The sequence below is a fragment of the Varanus komodoensis genome, unplaced genomic scaffold (genome assembly GCF_004798865.1).
Source record: "Varanus komodoensis strain SLA01 unplaced genomic scaffold, ASM479886v1 scaffold18_1, whole genome shotgun sequence".
NCBI classification, from domain to species: Eukaryota; Metazoa; Chordata; class Lepidosauria; order Squamata; family Varanidae; genus Varanus; species Varanus komodoensis.
Window position 1 is genome coordinate 2,125,092 of NW_025335548.1, and position 16,770 is coordinate 2,141,861.

Genomic DNA, 16,770 nt, shown 5'->3' on the forward strand with positions numbered 1-16,770 from the left:
TGAAAATGTTACTTAATGATGCTTAAGGCTGCTGACAAGATTTTCTGGCCCTGGCTTGCTATTTTATTCAGGGCAGCCATACGTGTGTGTGTGTTGGGGGGCTACATGCTCAGTCCCTGGTCACATAATAGGACCTTCTTAGGTCTGGGTAACAGGATTACTTGTGCTTTACTCTTTTGACTTTGACAGTGCCGTCTAGCCAGACTCTCCATGCTCTCCCAGGGCATAACCTCCCTTGTGTAGCAGGCTAGGATGACAAAGAGAAGCCTTGAACGGGGAGTAAGAACCACGGCTTGCTGTTTTTGCTTCCATGACTGTACAAACAGATGAATGCGAGGCAGCCAATGTCTGGGTATATCACCTTTTCACTCATTTGGCAACAGTATTTCTTTTGGTTGCAATAAAAGAAGCACTGATTTTGAGCTGAAATGTGATGTTACCTCATTGCTAGCAAAGAGATGCTTAGGAGACAGACTGAGAAAAGCCTGTAAATCAAATAGCCCCATCTTCTGAGGTCCAGTATTTACTGGTGTCCTCTCCATCAAGCTTCCATCATCCTCATCTGCCATCCTCATCTGCCTTGGGCAATGGAGTTATCATCCAACAGACTGAAGTGTCAACAAGCTGATGGAAGATGAAGTGGGGGTATTAATCTACATTATATTATTTTGTAACTATTCACTGATTTTGTTCTCTGAAAAACTCACCGTCATTTATCTTCTCAGTTTCTCTGCCCAGCACAACCACTTGGCCACTTAATGTGCCTTCCATTTCTGAACCAATTCCCCAGGGTCCATGACCCTTCAACTTCTGCTTTCTCCTTAAAAGCATTGCTTCTTTATCTCGCCATTCAGGTCCCACATGCCTCTTTGCATAGGAACCGTTTCCTCCCTGACTGCTTTTCTGAGAAAGGAAAATATGGGTTTCCACTCCTGCACTCCACACTTACAGCATTAAATCTTATTGAGTTATGCTTGGACAAAATTGCTTTCCAGATTTGTCAACATGCTTTTGTCACCATAGTCCAGAAATGTTGCTGTCATGCCATGAATAAGTCGCCTTCCTTGGGATAGGAAAATACTGGGATTTGATGAGTCATTCATTTTAAATAATTAAAGTGGGTCACCATGCCAAATCCCGCCCGTATCACCATATCACCACTGGGCCAGTTCCCTCTGCGCAAGTACAGTTGCAGTCGTGAATCATCTTCTGCTGTCCAGCTGCCATTCGCTGGCCGCCTAGCAGAAATGGATTGGGCTGCTTGCCAAGTCGTGGTGGCACTGCTGGTTCAAGTTACCCAGTACGCCATCTAGGTCAGCACATAATACTTGGGTCTTGTAGAGCTGTTGGTTAAATAAAGGACTCTATGGTTATAAATAACAAAACAGAGCTGTCCCTGTCAGGCTGCGGATGTTAAAGATGCCATGGTAGTCTTGTAGCTGTTAAACAGGTCTTGAGTAACAGGGCACTTATTTATAGCAAGTCCCTCCTTTTTCCATGAAACGCAACACCATCCATCCATGAATGTGAATCAGGTCTCATAACAGAACCTTTCATCTCTGGTGTCATCTGACCTATGCCTTTTAGAGGTGAGCCTGATTCTTCTCTTGGTGAAGGCCAGGTATTGGGTTCCCTTTTGGAAACAGAGGCTCAATTATTTCTTAGGTGCAACGTTTAAAAGACTGGCTCAGTTAACAAGCCCGTGCAAAACAATTTGATGTTAAGAATGAGGGCTCTTGCCTCTTACGGAAGGTCAGGCATTGTTGTTCTCTAGCCCAAAACTGGCTGTCCCCTTTCTTCCCTGATGGTTATGTTTATGTCTAAGCAGAATAGAAGAGTTCTTTGCTGTGGCAAGTCAGCCTTTTCCCCCTCCTGGGGAGATTTGAAATCCCTATTTAATGAAGTAATGATTTTTTTATCATGGTCAAGGGAACATTTTTTAAGTTTTTACTAATGTAGAATATTGGCTGCTTCTGTACTGTTTTATCCATCCCCATCCAATACCTAAAGCAAAATACAGGCAATGTTATTGATACTTGTATATCTCAGCAAATGTGAGCAAATTCTTGGAGCTATTGCTCATATATTCTGGTTCTGAATCCATGCTAGGGTTAAAAAGAAAAGGGATTCAATTCCATTACTACATTCCAAAGATTTTCTGGGGTTCAGATTTGACCAGAATAATAAGAACAATCTGTGAAGGCCAGTATTAAACCTCTACATCAGTATTCCCAAAGATAAATGCACATGCTCTGAGTCCTTACTGTAAAGCAGAAGTGGTGGGTAACTTGCAACCCTCCAAATGTTTTGGCCTGCAGCTCCAATTAGCTCTAGTCAGCATAGGCAATGGTAAAGGATGATGGAAACTGTATGCTAAAATATTTGCAGGATGTGGCCGGGGGGAAGGGGGGTTAAAACAAGTCACCTATCACTATAGCAAAGGGGTACTGAAATGCTTTATTAAATGCACGTAACTATTTGAAAGCAGACAGTTTGTATTTCTATTTGGATCAAAATGGTCCAAACTTGCACATTTGGCACATTTTAAAAATTAGTTGCTTTTGGTTACAATTCCCCTTACTCTGCTAATTGGAACTGAGCTTACTACGTTTCCCGAAACAGTGGCGAGAGCATCACTTTATGGGAACATCCTGCTGCATGAGCGGCTATGAAGACACTGGCCAAGCGCAACGCATACATCACTCAGCAGAGTGGCTCCTGTAGGCATAGGTCTGCTGTGCCGTTAAAAACTGAGTCCAGATGCATAATAGCTAGTTATGATAAAGGAATTTGCAGAGCAGAAGCTATTTTACCCAGGTCATCGTTCAAGAACCAGTTTGAGCCATTCAGCAGGAATGCCAGCCAAGGTACAGAACAATTTTGGATGAGTTTTGCAAGTGCTTCTTCTGGAGAGCTGATTGTGGTAGAAATCCTTTGAACAACTCTCTTCTCCTGACAAGCACTTATATAAGAAATGGATGAGAGGATGGATGGATGGGTGAGAAAAGCTCCAAATCATTTGGAGTGCTGGAAACATCTCAGTTAAAGGGGGAAATGCTTTTTACATTTTTGAGACTAGTCAAGGATTTCACAACTTCTGTCCATGTTTGAACACTTGTCCCATACACAGAGAATCACAAAGGTAACATAAAAATAGCCTCTCTATCTGTCTGTCTGTCTCTCTGTCTCTCTCTCTCTCTCATTGTCTCATCATACAGTCACATTACACACAGTGAAAGTGCTTGGATGCTCTAACGTCACTGTGACAGTAATTAGAAAATATTAAAGAAGGATTGGCAAATCTAGTGCAGTAGTGATTATCTACGTCACTAAATGCTGGAGTCTGATTGTGGCATAAAGATTTGTCATTGTGAGGTGATGGAAGGTGGGTTCTGAGCTAATTCTGTGATGAATCTCTTCAGCAGCCAGTATGATGTCTGCTAGGATGGAACAAGGTGACAGTGCAAATGACAGGAGGGACAAAGGAAAGGAAAGCACAGTTGCTTCTGTACAGCATACAGAGTACAGAGTGACATAACTGAGAGTACCTTGTACCCTTCTGAAATTTAAATCTGGCCCAGTTGCCAAGGAGACACACTGCAGGGGCATTGGGAACACCAAGAGAAGTTGTAATGCTGTTGGACCACATATCTGTTATGGGGATAAACCTGAAGAAAGCAGAAAAGAGATATCAATGCTTAAATAAAATATGGCCACAGAAGAACAAGAATATGACTAAGCGAGAAATTAGAAATTTATAGTAATAAGGGAAATTAGGGTTTAGGATAACGATCTCTTCCTACACACCCTGCTCTCCATAACATTCAAAGAGGGAATGACAGGTTATGAATAATACTGATTGTCAGACATTTTAGTCACTTGCAAAGATCTTGAAATATATTCTCAACTTCCACTACCCCCTATGATGTTAACTAAGGAGCTGCCACATATATGTTCAGCATAGATTCATTCATTCTCAGGATCATTTTGGTTGAGGCATTTCCCCTGGGTCTCCTGAGTCCTCCTACCAGTGGAAGCTGATGGTCATTGGAGGAGAAAGAGCAGAAGCCAAGGGGTCATGAGGGGTGAGGCCAAAGGGTCATGAGAAATGAAGGGTCATGTGGTATCTTTGAGACATAGTACACTAGACAATACTCCTTCAAGCAACATTATTCTGCTCCAGCAGCAGCAGGCTATTGCGCTGGATCCCAAACCATCTCTTGACATGGGCATCTCGCCACTTGGGAGCAGAATCTACAGAGCAGCAAAGAATTCTGCTATTCCAGCAGTAATTCCTATGGCACAGAGAACTGTGCGCCTTTAAGGTGACGAGTGCAAAATGGCACGGGAGAATTTGCACAGTCATACAAAATGATGATGATAAATGATTGTGCACAGAAAAGCAGTCATTGGAATGCAGGAGTATCTCCACAGTCAAACGCTAAGGGATCTAACATGCTGCTAAGCATGTCCAGCAAGTTCTGAGCATCCAAACATAGATCTTTAGATATGATCAGCAACCTTTCAAACCTGCTCAGGAGTAACAGCAAGAAGCAGTACATATTCTCCCACCTCACCCATTTATTAAAATCCCTACTTTAAAACCAAAAGGAGTGGTTTATTCAGAGGTTAGCACGGCTAACATGTTCTGATTGCATCAGAAATTCACTCACACTGCAGGCAGCCAACTAAAGGGGAGAAATGCCACCATTGCCAGCAAAAAGAAGGGTGGCAGATGTTCTGGACTATAAAGCACATCAACTAGCATAAAGGGCTTAGGGAGAGTTGGCCACCAAACAACAGAGAAGAGAAGGAAAAATAAAATGATACTCCTTGAAGCATATTGTTTTATTTTTTTAACACTGCAAGAAAACAGTAACCCAACTCTAAATGAAAGCAAGTAAGGATACAAGTAAGTCCTACTGAATCCAGTAGTAAGCCCTATTGAATCCATATTTCTGAGTAGACATACATAGGACTGCACCATAAGTAAGTTTATGTTACATTTAGTTTATTGATTTGCAGATTGTTCTGGATGGCTCCGCTGAGAAGAGGTAAAACAAAAGAAATTTTTACAATAAGTGCACTCTCCATCTCTCTTTCTTGCTCTCTAACATTCACTTTCTAACTCTTCAGTGGCTTGACGAATCAGTGAAAGAAACTGACTGACTGACTGACTGACTGACTGACTGTCTGTCTGTCTATCAAAATGCCCTCCTCTCAGCTCATGGATTGCTGCCAAACTACAGATCTACTTAGCTAATTGTGTTACTTTAGTCTAGTCTGCTGTTTTTCTTTACTTTTCATAAGTCATTCCAGTCCTAATCCAGATCAGGGTTTTTTAAAGCTTCCTTTCCCACCTTTCTTCCCCATGAGGGAGAGTTAAAAGGGGACAGAAGCCTCCCACCCCCGCTCCCACTGCATGACATGTAGAATTTGGCAGAAAAATGAGTGACAGGTTAAGTTTAAACACTCACAATCCAAAGTGCCATGGTCCCTATTAGGAATAGAGGTAAAGAAAAACAGACGGGACTACAGCAACACCATTAGAAGTGTAATTTGGCCCTATTTTTTTTCACCCTTCTTAACTTAGTGACACATCCAGTGCCTCTGTGCCTCAGACAGCCTCATCTTGTAAGCTGTTCCGAGATGTTCTGTAGGGGATGGGATAGAGTAGAAAAGCTTTTAATAAACATACAAACAAATAAATAATAAATTCTTTCTGGCTCTGCTATTGCTAGAGTAGTCCAGCCTAATGCTTTGCTTGAAACTTAAAAAAAAAATCAGTGTCACTGCTCCTCCTGACTTGTAACGAAGGCTTCTGCATCTGTGCTCTCTGCCAGAATGACTCCTTTCCTTGAGAAGGAATGGGCACATTTTCACTGGCAGACTCAAGCTAGGAGCCCAAGTGAAACCACTTTTTATTTAAAAACATCCATCAAGCAAAGGAATGTCCTTCACCTGAGGGAGCATGCCCTCCCTCCCTCCAGGAAGCCTTTCTCTATGGCAGCCTTCCCCACCCTGGTGGCCTTCAGAGGCATTTGGACTACAACACCCAGAATTCCATCTCACAGGGCCATTGACTGGGAATTCTGGGAACTGCAGTCCAAATGTTTCTGGAAGGCACAAGGCTGGGGAAGGCTGGTCTATGGTGCTGCCTCTGAGACCAGGAATGTCCCGCTGTTCATGCAACAGTGCAGTTGATCTTGCTGAAGAAGCTGGTGCCCAGCACCCTCCACTGGAGAGGTTTAATTCAAAAAGATGGAGAGATTGGCCAAGAGGCAAGGGGGGGTTGGTGCAGGCCCTGCCTTCTGAATAGCACCATCCCTGCCTACCTCAGAGAGATGCTCAGCTGATGATTATAAGAATTAAATGTGTGTCTGCGTGCAAACTGCATTTTGCCACTGGGCTATGACTATTTTCTGTTGGTCCTTCCCCAGTGCTGGCATAAAAAGATACTTGAGCTCAGGTACTCGGTTCATGTGTGCTGCCTATGCATTTTAATAATATCTCAATACCTCAAGGACTAGACTGAGAAAATGCAGATTTGGAGAGGAATCAGCAATTTGAAGAGAAAAGCCACCAAACAAATTGATGCAGCTCACACAAGGCATACATTCCTAATTTATGGGAATTCTTCATTATTGTTAGAGTGATGATGAGATTTTTATTTTGCTTCCTCTCTTGAAGGGTGATGGTGTCATTCTTTTTGTATTACGAAAACAAATGTCTGTTCAATTAATGAAATGGTTTTCCATATTGATTTTACTGCTTAGATGTGCTTGTTGGGGATGTGCATTTTTTAGTTTTTATGATCTGCCATTCTCTAAAATTAGAATAATTCCCTTAGGACAAAGACAGTTGCCAGCTCAAGTTGATGGGGTTATTATTCATAATCAGTGGGATTTTGGCTTTTCAGCATGAGCAGACATAAGCCAAGTGCAGTAAAGATGAATCTTTAGAGAGTCCACAGTGTTCAGGTCGCCTTCTGTATTTTGTTAGGAAATTTTTGCTTCAAGGCAAGGGGGAAAATGTGCATGTGTGTGCATACAAGGTTGCCATGTGTGCATGCAAGGTAACCTTAAACTGAGATTTTCAACATGCATTGTGTTCACAGATACAATAATGTTACATCAAGTGAAATGCTTTTGAATTTCTTAAGCATATGCGAACCCCCACCAAACCAAATTAAAACAACACTGAAAAGCAGTTGCTGCAATAATCTCAATCAAGGTGCACAACAAACAGATTAGTATTGTCATTTGACTCTGGTCCCTTCAGTTACCAAGCTGGTCCTTTGGGAATTAAAAAGAATTGCAGGTCCCTTTCTTAATTATTATCTAAGCTGGCAATTTGAATGCATTGGAACTCTCCTAATTACCATAAATGCTTCAGAGCTTCTGGGGGGTAGAAAAGTGTGCTTAATCATGTAAGCAGGCAGCAAATAGGAAAGGCAGATGTCATGTTGACCTCCTGTCTTCAGAATCTGATTATCTGTCATTTGACCTTCTCCATCCATTTGAGGTCAACATTGATGAATTCAGTATTAAAATTAGAAATTTAAAGCTAGTGTGCTTGTACAGAAACCATGATGTCTGTATTTTCTAAAAACAGAGAATCTGGTCTATTATTATTACAGATTGTGAGAAATAAAACCAGTATATGAACACCAAGTTCATATAATTAAATAAAGCTTACTATCATAAACAAAACAAAACTCCAACAATTCCTTTTGGGGATTGTGTGATCTTTTTGAAAGTGCAGCATTTTCTGATGTAGACAATATGCAAACAAGCACCATTTGAGTACCACCTGGATTAACAAAAAGTGTTCTGTTAATTTATTCTGACAAATGTCAATTAATTCAGATAACTCTTGATGCTGCCTTAAAGGGTACTTTACATTGAAATAAAAACCTACATTTTTTCCACCGAGATATTAATAGTGGTATTTGTACCTTTGCGTTATGTTCACTTTCCCAGCAGAATTTGATAGGATGTTAGAATTTCACTTTGTTCTTGACTTCATAAGCAGTTTTTCAGACTGATCTAATTTACTGTAAAGATGATATGGTTTCCGTTCTTTATGAATACATTCACAGTTAACTAGGTGACTGTGACATCTCTTCAGTGTGGAATATAAATAGCTTATATAATCCAGCTGAATTGTACAATAAGTAGCACTAACAATGGGACATCAAAGCTAACATGCTCTGATGTCCTTAATTCAGTTTATTATATATTCTTAAATTATAGCTTAATTATAATGATACATTATAATAATAAATAAAATAATTTATTGGGTTAAACATACAGTGAAAAAGCTGACAAGTTTACCCAAGACCAATGTAAAATTTGGTTTTTGTTGTGCCCTCTGAGTACTGCTTGATATGTTTTCTGGCAGAGGTCTGAACTCTTATGCATACCTATTTGAAAGTAAGTCCCATTGAGATTTAAGGATTTAAGTCTTCAGGAACCTGTTTAGACTTGGCCTAGCTAAGCTGCATAGAAGGAAGAATTTTGCAGGGGCAGGCTGTCTCATAAACAAGTCTCTTGTGATGGGAGAAATTGCAGCACAAGCACTCTGTTAACCCATCGCTTTGTATTCCACAGATCACTAACTCCCCCAAGTCACTTTCTCGTCCAAACTCTTCTGCGATCCCTTTGTCTCTTCCTTTGTGTAAGATCCATCCCCCCAACTTTCAGTTTATTCTTTGCTCCTCTTTGCTTCGATTCCATGTGTTGACTACCCATTGAGTTTTAACCCATGTACCACAGTATCTGGTTTCTTTTACCACTCTGGACAGTATCCAGTACTGCTGTTGTGTGGCTGCTCATTTAGTTGTACCCGTGGGACCTGACACCAGTGCAGTGAGGAGTAAACACTTCCTGAATGTGTGGAATGCCAGGATAGATTGGTGGAGCTCCTTTCTGCTCCCTCTGCTGACACGGAAATGAGAATTTCCACTCATTTCTGGTTGTTTTAAGAATCACAGTGTTACCAGTAGATCCTGGGTTCAGATAGCACGACAAGCCACAGTGCTATGGAGAATGAACAAGCTGTTATCACAGATTTTAAAGACCAAACTTACCATGGTTAAATACCACAGCTGGATTTAGACAGCACGACAGGCCAGCTGTCATAGGATCTGGAGGAAAGGGAATATCAGCCCCCCCCACACACACACACACAATTTCTTGGCATCCTTCAGTGGGATTGCAGTCAAAATTCAAAACTTTGGTTATATTTGAAGGCTTTTGTAGCACATGCACCAAAACTCCATTCAAACTTCAACCTAAAAGGGGAATTAGTTCTCCATAAACTATAGCATGCTTGACTATATACATCACAGGAGGGCTCTTCCCCTCTTCAGGAAACAACCATCGTTTCCAGAAGCCCCTGAATGAAAGGCCTGTGATGAGCCCAGGACTGTTGCTTGCTGTCCCAGTAGGCTCTTGGGTCAGCTTCTGTCTAGCACACAATTCTGTTCAATCTGTGAGGCTTGCTTGCTCTCTACAACAGAACTTGCAGGTTGCTTCTTCAGTCCAGCCAGGGGGTTGCTGAGAGAAAGAGCAAGCAAATGCTTTCTTTCCCCCAAGGATGCAGAGTTAACTAGCTTCTAATCTGACTGCACCCCAGTGGAGAGCCATGAGCGTACCGATTCCTGGTCTCTCCTAAGTCACAACCTCCCGTGCTCTCTTCCTTCCGTGCCTGCCTTTCCACACACCCTGGACCTCCTCTGCTGTCATGGTTGCAGCTTCTCCTGTGCATTCTCCTCCTTCCCTCTCCCCGGCCTTCCTTTTGTCCCCCCGCTTTTCCCTTTGCTCCTTTCCTCCCAGTCCCGCTTCAGGTGCCACTGATTTTGGCAGGGGACAGACAACAAGCGGCAGGCAAGGCAGAGCGTGGGACCTCACTGGCTTGAGGTGTCTCTCTTGCCAGCTGCCCTGCCCTTGCTAATTGTGTTGGCCTGAGAGTCTGTCTGGCTGCAGGCACCCACAGCGGGGCCAGGTGCAGCTCGTTGGGTGTCCGGTAAGCGGAGGCAAGCCCTGCTGTCCCTTCACACAGACGGTGACCCAGCAGCCATCATGGCTTGCTGTGTTGTTTGAACATGACCACCGAGTCCACGTACTAGTGTTTGCTTACAAACTTAGTTTGGACAGCTATTTAAAATTGACCAAATTGGCTATTTGCGATAGCTGTGCTTAATCCCTGAATGGGGATTTTGGGACTCCTTTGTCCCAGTTCAGGATTCTGCTATCCCACACTGTTTCAGCATTTATCTTTTAGGTATTTCTGTTATAAAATAGAGTGTTGTTACCCTTTTCCAAACAACGTCCCAGCACTTCTGCCCCCCCCCCCCCATCCTTAAAATACCTTGTTTTCTGTTAAACCATTTGCTGGTATCTTTCCTGGATCTGACGATTACTGTTTGTTAATGCCTTTTAAAAGGCTAAAATCCAGCCAGTGTCAGATCTCCCTCCTCCTATCTCTAGCTCACACACTACCAGTGCTAAATATATATTAAAAAATGTCCACATGAATCAACTGAATGGTGCTCAGATGTTTCAAAATCCTTTAGATTTTCATTTACTTAAGGTCTTGTCAGCAACTTGTTTTTAATGCTTGTTGTTCACCATAAATAGCTAAAAAGCTTTCATTTTTAGCTCTTGAATAAGCTCTTGAGTACAGCTCAGTGAACTGAAATTATTATTTTGCTCTTTCCTTTTAAAGTGCAACTATTTTAAACACTGGAATTGATTTTTATTCATACTAAATCAAGAGGGTGTGTATATCTTGAAACAACGTATTTGGTACAGAGCTTAGTAGAGGGTTACCGTGCATATCACATGAGTGCAATTTTGCAAGCAGTTAAGGATTTTTAAATACAGTATCACATGCTTGTTTGTTTGTTTATTCATATCCCCCTTTTTCCTCATGCAAGGAACCCAAGGTAATTTACATAGTCCTCCTCCTTTTCTCCATGTTATCTTCACAACAATGCTGTGAAGCAGGTTTGTGCATCATTGCAGGGAATAGCAGCCTATGACTGTACTATCAAGTGTACTTGATGCTATAGTTTGTAGGGGTCAAAGTTTTGCATGACTGCATTTTTCTGTGTGTAACCTAAAAGTATGCATGGAAGAGGGTAGGAGGTGGTTTTGTTTTTGTTTGTTTATTTTACTTGTACAAAGTGTGCATATATTCTGGTGTAAACATTGGAATGAAAAATGTATTATTCTACTTGCATTTATTGTGAGTATTTAATGTTGCTGTTTTACTGGTAGGCCATATCAGTGGCTGCTGTCCCTAACAGCATTGTGGAGTTGCACAAATTAAAAAAAAACAAAACAAAATCCAGTGATTTGCTGTTGGAATTTGGTGGTGGGAGTTGAAATGGAATAGCCAATCAGTGCTTTTTCCCATTGCCCCAGCAAGTAGTGGCTCTATTGCTCAAGGGTTTATGCTAGCAGAATACCATTAGTGCTAGTGCTGGGGCACAGCTGGATGCTGCCCATGGTATAGAATTTACTGTATGGAAACATGAGCTGGACATTAGAGTCAGAGAGGAATAATGCTAGGAAGTCTTATAAGGAGCAGGACTGAAGATTAAGTGACCAGGAATGGAGCAGAGGCAGATTTCTCCATGCATGATCCAAGGGAGGTGAAGTGCTGGGTACCTGAACTAAAGGGCAGGTATAAACTTAGAAAAAAAGGATACAAAAGGATGAAGGGCCCTGGCCTGGATTTAGGATGAGCTAGAACAAAAGAGTCAATTGCTTAACTTCGGGGAATAAAAAGGAATCTCGGAAGCTACTGATACTTGACTGAGTTAAAGCTAGCAGACTGAACATTAGAAAGCCCTGCATCTATTATGCAAAACAGATGGATTTCATGAGGGGAGTCCACATGGTGCTTTAACCTACAAATCCAGTTTGGGGTGAGGATGCTCCATGATTAAGCCATAATTTGCGTCAAGCCCTTGGAGTGGCCACTTCGTGTCTGGCATAGGTTGTGACTTGGTAGTTAAAATGGTATTTGCATGTGTTCAGAATTCCCACAGAGCAGCTCTTTTTAATTTAGTTGGAAGGACATACACCAGCGATACTCCTGACCAGGTCACTCTTGTTCCTGGCATCCTTCAAATGCCTTGCCTTTGCTGCATTTTCCGGAACAGAATGGATGCATTATCCAAGATACAAGGGTGAGAAGGGCCCTGGTTTAGTGTGATAGAGCAAATGTTTACATTGTAGACAGTCCCAAGTTTGACTGGACTCTGGCATCTCTGGGTAGAGATGGGGAAAGTCCTGCCTGAAACTCTGAAGAGCTGCTGCCAGTGAGCATCATTGGTATGGAGCCAGATGGGCCAAGTGGTTGTCCAGAATAAGGCAACTCTTCCTGTGTTGCTCTGACACCAACCAAAAATGTCACCCACTGTATTTGTGTACATAAAGCCATGATGGCTGAGCATCGCTATAACAACGGAGCACACACATTTATGTATGAGTTGAGCCAGCTGACAAATTGCAACGGCCCACTGACTATCCTATGCCTGCTTGGAGCTCTCAAGTCAGCTCCCATATTTAAACGTAAAGTACTCATTGCAGATGGCTCTAAAGAAGCCTTGGCATGTTTACCAGCCCTTTTGACCATATCCAGCAATTGCTTATCCCAAATATTGTCATGCTACAGTACAAATCATAACTATGTCACTTCACCATTTTTCCAAAATACACTGGGGATGTAAGGCAGATGACCAGTGGTTACACTGAATGACCATATTGATGTCAGTGGCATTCACATGTGAAGAAGAGAAAGATGCTGTGGTCCCCATAGGTTGAGGGCTTCCTACATGTTCTTTCAGTGGCACATACATGTGTATGTGTGTACATACATGCACACACAATATAGTTTGCAACAAAACTGTGGTGTGGTGAACAGAGAATAGGGGAAACAGGCTGGCTGGCTGGCTGGCGGGCTGGCTTAGGTAACCAGGTAAGGGAGAACAATCAATATCATGTCAAGAGGAATACTATTCTACCAGTAATGAAAACACTATTTTGAAGTCCTGCAGAACACAAATAGCCTTTAAAAGAAAATTGCCTTCTCTTTTTCCAGACCAACACTTTTGGAAAATCTTTCCAGCTACCTCCATGGACCTGCACCCTCACCATGCAAACTCCTGATATTTCTTGATTGCTTTGCATCTTTATCTGTATACAGACTATGCATGCTTTGCTTACTGAGTTTAAGTTTAGTGGATTTACTGGCTTTTTATTTGTTTGGTAGGAAAGTCCTAAGACACTGGCTTAGATTCATAACTAAATGCACAGCTAAATCCCTTCCTTGTAGTCTGTTTGTTGTTGTTTCTTCAGGGGTAAAAAGTAGAATATATAGATATATGTGTATGTACGCATTTACAAACTCTCCAACTCCTTTCCTTCTTTTTCAAGGTCTGGCTTACATGCCTTTTGAATTTGTCTGAGCTGTGCATGTCAATGATGCATTTTGAATTGAAATGATGCTGGAAAACATTTGGCTTCTCCTTTCACTGGAAGACTGAAAGAAGACTAATGTGGTCTTGACTAGCGTCAAAGGAGATTGCCAGAATCTAGCTGCAGTGATGAGTTCAGAGGAGAAGGGTATCTCTCCTGCTCACAAAACCTCTACACCATCTCATAAAAGTGCCTCTTCTTCATCCTCTTCTCAGAGGGACAGCAGACAGGTGAGTGAAAGAATCTATGTTCTTCATCCACATTGAAACTCTCCAGCTTCTTTAGTTGGTTCCATATGACTTTCATTGTGTAACAACCACTTTTGGTGGTCGGGTCTGCTCCCATCCAGGCTGCTTCCTGCCACTGATGAATCTGCACAAGATCCTCCCTAATCCTCTCCCCAGTTTTCTTTATTCTGGATGGCTGGCCAGCAGCCAAGTACCATTTTTATTTTCCAAAAATGCCTTTAAAGCTCACATGGAGCTGAAAAACAGCTGCATCAGGGAAGTTTTCTGCTGGAAAACAGGAATTTCAGGAAAGTTCTTCTTTTATATTCATTTCCCAGCTCCTGGCTGGCTGGCAAGAGTGCAGTTTTACTGCTGTTCAGATTGTGTGGGGAAGACTCACTTTGCGCTCTCGCTTCCATGGTGGCAGCAGCATGCACAAGAGGGAAACGGAGTGGCAGGTTCAAGGACAGTATTAACAGAAGTTAGGGGTGTGAGTTTATTCCTAGTGTAGTTTTCTTTATCTTGCTCAATGAACATTGACTGGCTTTGTAAGAGAAGATAATTTGAAGGAAGTTCACAAAAGGGAAGTTGCCTGTCCCTTCCTTTCCCCCTGCATTTATGGCCCTGAGGTGCAGGCTGATGGGAGGAGAAAATTGCCTCAAATTGGGTGGACCCTCATAAATTTTACATTATCTCAAAATGCAAGCCACTGAGTGTGTATGTGGGAGAGGGATGCCTGTTCCAGTGCATCCCTCCTGCCTCCCCCATATGCATTCAATATATCATAGCTTTCCCCAACTTTGCATTTTCCAGACACATTTTGACAACAACACCCAGAATTCCTAGCCAGTGGCCCTGCTGGATGGGAATTCTGGGAGTTGCAGTTCAAATACCTCTGAAGACCACCAGGTTATCTTTTCTAACTATGAAACATTGCTGCATATATCATAAACATTATACAAACACTGTCTGTCTGTCTGTCTGTCTGTCTGTCTTTCTTTCTTTCTTTCTTTCTTTCTTTCTTTCTTTCTTTCTTTCTAAAACTTTGGTTTAATTTACTGTTGGGCTTTATGCTCTATTTTTTCCTGAATTTTTCATTTCTTTAGGATTTGTTTAAGTCATATATTCTGATGACTCTGCTCCAAAGTATTCACTAACTGTTATTTCCTCCCACAAGTCTTGAAGCAATAATTAACCCTGGAATGCATGCACTGTCATTGTGATGGTTTCAACTGTACAGCTTGACTACCCACAATACAGTTGTGGAAAGGGTAATCACAGCTGTACAGCAAGCCAGATGTGAGCAAAGCCCTCATTCCTTCCCTCCTCTCTGTCAAAAGCAGGACAGAAGTAATGTATTTTTCAACCATCACCACCCAAACTAGAGAGTAGAGGAAAACTGGCTTATCTCTTGTCCTGTTTTGCCTCAAGCAGGATGGGAAAATATGCTCCTTACTTTTTCCTACAGAAGAAAAGAAGAGTGGGAGTTTTGCTGAGGAAACTAGACCTTCATATCTCCCCTCAATTTATAATGGCAGTGGTAACACAGATGCCTTTTCTCACCCAAGCAGCCAAATATGGTTATAAATCGTAGTCTGTGGATTGGTGGGTGGAAGATTGCCATAGTGATTGGGTCTGGATGACATGCTGCAGCTCATTGTGGGCTCTTATTAAACAACTCTTACATAACCTAAACAAGCCATGAGTTCCATGAGAGTTGTTTCGTCCTTGCATAAGCCATGCTTACTGGGTTTGCACGACATATCTTTCCCCGCGCTGGGCTTGCATATTCAAAATGGTGCCACACCCACCATAACCACAGTAAAATAACCCAGCTGAGTTGCTGTCTTAAGTAATGCAAACAGCACCATTGTGTGCAATTCTGTGCCTGTATTACTTTGCTGAGTTACATACACTGTGTTGAGAATTGGAATCTCAGTTACCATAAGTTACATTTTTTCTGTATATCTGATAATTTACTTGATCTTTCTTTTTCAGTTCATCGGTCTGGGGTAGTAAAGAACAGTTCTGTCCATTACTTTCATTGTAATTTGAGTCCTTTCCATATTGTCCAAATAGGCTGGGGTGGGACATGGTGGCAGCCCCGACTCCCTCACAGTATGCTTTGTGTGCAGCCTCTTCCTTCAAACAAACTGTACAAAGTTCTGCATACATGATCAGGAAACCTGCTCTGTGAAAAGGCCTTGGGTCAAATCAAAGCGTGTGACAGACACATATGTAAAGTTTGTTAATTTTTTAATTCCCTTGATCTGGGTTAAACCTGTCAAAATGTTTAGTTCACAACAAAAGAAAACTGTCATCAGAGTCTCTATGGGGAAATCAATCCGTATGAGCAATTACGCAGGCAAAATATAGTTTCATTTTATGTGTGTTGTAATGGTAATACTCCTTCATATAGATTTGCAAATCCTCTTCTGAAAGATAGTTTCTTGGATTTAGGGTGTATTTCTGCAATATTTTATTTTCTAAGGATGCTTTCCTTTAAGGGGATCCACCTGCTCTGTGTCAGAATGGCATTGAAGCTATACAATTAGGAGTTTAAAAGGGCAGAGAGTTCAAGTAACCACTTGACATTTCCATAGTACAAGTATTGTGCAGTTACAATCTCTTGAGGAAACAGTTGTAGAAATGCGTATCAAGATTTCTGCTGTGCCACTGAAGGTATCTTTCTGTCTGTTTATATCTATATCACACAGTAAAAAGAGCATGGAAATATTTATGGCCTCAGTAGTTCAAGTTTGCAGATTTCTGCACCAAACACAATGCATAAGACACCACCTAAGAACAAAAATGCAGAATATATATTCACACTCAGAGCAAGATAGGGAAGGCCTGATTTCTTCTTCTTCTTGACAAAATCCAAACAGCATGTAAAAGACCTGGGAATCATCCAGGCATTCCTTTGCATCCAGTGAGCAATCCTAAGACATGCAGAGTGGCGTGGCACTTGGCAGCTTGCTGCTGCCGGCGACAGTCTCATCTGCCCCAGCCCCGCCTTCTGCAGTCTCTGTGTTGGTGGGGGGCGTTTG

At 41.9% G+C, this 16,770-nt stretch overlaps 1 protein-coding gene across 5 annotated transcripts in view; it reads left to right on the forward strand.

Moving 5' to 3' along the window:
* Positions 1–16,770, forward strand: part of OSBPL6 (oxysterol binding protein like 6) — a 102,553-nt gene that overhangs the window by 41,481 nt on the left and 44,302 nt on the right. For all 5 annotated transcript variants that reach the window (XM_044427097.1, XM_044427098.1, XM_044427099.1 and 2 more), the window contains one exon: positions 13,452–13,723. In XM_044427097.1, coding sequence (XP_044283032.1) covers positions 13,622–13,723 — 102 coding nt within the window. In that variant the 5' untranslated portion in view covers positions 13,452–13,621. The remainder of the gene's footprint in view (positions 1–13,451; positions 13,724–16,770) is intronic.